The following is a 1,886-nucleotide window of genomic DNA, read 5'->3' as shown; positions in this document are numbered from 1 at the left end:
CCCGTCCTCTCCCTCCTCTAGCAGGTTTGCTATTTCCTCATCAGAGGGAGAGAAGTCATTGTCCCCATCCTCCCCTGCGTTCTCATTGTTGTCATCCTCCTCCAACTCTGCCTCCAGCAGCTGGTCAGTGTCAAGCTCATCTAGGTCATCAGTGTCATCGTCATCTTCATCATCATCTTCTTCCTCCTGCTCTTCCTCTTCCTGGTGAGAAAAGCGTGAGATACATTAGAAGACACGCTGACACCTCATCACAAGGGCCACAGGTATGTCTTCCCAAAAAGAACAGGGGAGGTAGAGAGGGTGGTAACATGAGGGTGACAGAGATGTCCCAGGCCAGCAGAGCTGTCAGTGATGACAAGATAGGCATACACAGGTCCCCTAAGAGAGTCAAAGCACCCCTCAGACAAAGATAACTGGTCCTCCCAGAAAGACATGCAGCCTCGTCCAAGGAAAAGGACACCGCATTCCACACAAGTCTCCACCATCTAGGCTCCTAGTTAAATAATAACAAGCAGACTGTGCTTTCTCTTCTGTATTAATCAAAGCAAGTGAAATTAGTTGAACTGCTGAAACAAAACCTTCTGTCTCTATCCAAAAGGCAATAAACACCAGCTCTTCAGGCTCCTTTCTACCCTTGATCTTGTACCCAAAGGAGTAAGGAACATCTCTCAATGCTATCATAAGCATGGGGGGGGGAAAGACTTTAAATACCGATCTCCAAGAGACACCCATTATTTTCTGTTCCAAGCTGAAAGATAAAACATATTCTAGAGTTACTACCGTTCATCCTCCCATTCATAAGAGAACTTCCCAAAGGCAGGAAAATGACCAGACCACCACAGACTATGCTGCTCCAGATACCTTGAGTGAAAAAATTGACACTGTCATCTTCCCAGATATTTCAACTTTGCACTAGAATCCAAACTATTTCCCTCTAAGTGGGAGAGGGCACAAAGACAACTGTTTTGATAAATAATAGGATTCCAACATTCAGTCATGTATCCTTCTGCTAAAACATCAATTAAGGCTTGCCAAACCAAAAGGAATTAAATTCCTGTGATAAAAATAATTTTATTTACTTAATACAACATCAGCCTAGTAAAAATCCAGACAGAATAATCCAATGAAAGATAAAAGGTAAGAAGGGAGCCTGTCACTGCCTGCCATTTGCTTAAAAAGCAAACGTCTGCTTATTTAACTACTGTTAGCAAGAACTACACACAGTGGGATATAGAACTGCCCTTGCCAACATTGCTTTATGGACTTCTGATAGTTTTGGAACACCTTTAGAGACGGGTCAACGACGAGATTTTCAACAACTTCTAGCCGCTGCATGGGGGAAACATCTCTTTAAGCACACAGTAATCCTGATGCTTGCACAGTATGTCTCCACCAGGTTGTTTGTGTGCCATACGCACACATAATGGCCACAGCTCCCTCGCCTAGACCACACACTCTTACAGGAAAGGAGTCAAGAAAGAGACAGTAAAGTGAGGCTAGGAAAACCTTGTAAGCACACTGGCACATACACAAAATCAGGGGAGATATTACAACTTTTGCCTTTTTTCTCAGCATATTTTTGTGCCCTATTTAGTTCTAAGGGAGCCATGGTGGTCGAATGGTTAAGTGCTCAGCTCATTACCAAATGGTCAGCAGTTTGAATTCACCAAGTGCTCCACAGGAGGTGTGGTAGTGTGCTTCTGTAAAGAGGTACAGCCTCGGACACAGTTCTACGCTAACTGTCCTCAAGGTCAATGTGACCTGGAATAGATTTGATGGCAGTGGGTTGGGGTTTGGTTTTTTATCTCTTGCTATCAGTCACCCACCCATATATATTTCTAACACTAATTACATTTTAGATGTGAAGGGAGGGGGTAGAAGTGGAT

General features: G+C 43.7%; 1 protein-coding gene across 1 annotated transcript in view; it reads right to left on the bottom strand.

The window, feature by feature from the left end:
- The window catches only part of VPRBP (Vpr (HIV-1) binding protein), a 65,876-nt gene that overhangs the window by 8,655 nt on the left and 55,335 nt on the right, over window positions 1-1,886 (bottom strand). The window contains exon 22 of the mRNA XM_006892311.1: window positions 31-201. Within this exon, the coding sequence (XP_006892373.1) occupies window positions 31-201 (171 nt within the window). The remainder of the gene's footprint in view (window positions 1-30; window positions 202-1,886) is intronic.

Source organism: Elephantulus edwardii, unplaced genomic scaffold (genome assembly GCF_000299155.1).
Source record: "Elephantulus edwardii isolate Elephantulus edwardi_28Jun2011 unplaced genomic scaffold, EleEdw1.0 scaffold00113, whole genome shotgun sequence".
In the NCBI taxonomy this organism is placed as follows: Eukaryota; Metazoa; Chordata; class Mammalia; order Macroscelidea; family Macroscelididae; genus Elephantulus; species Elephantulus edwardii.
Note: the sequence above shows the minus strand (reverse complement) of the source record. Positions and strands in the feature narration are given on the sequence as shown.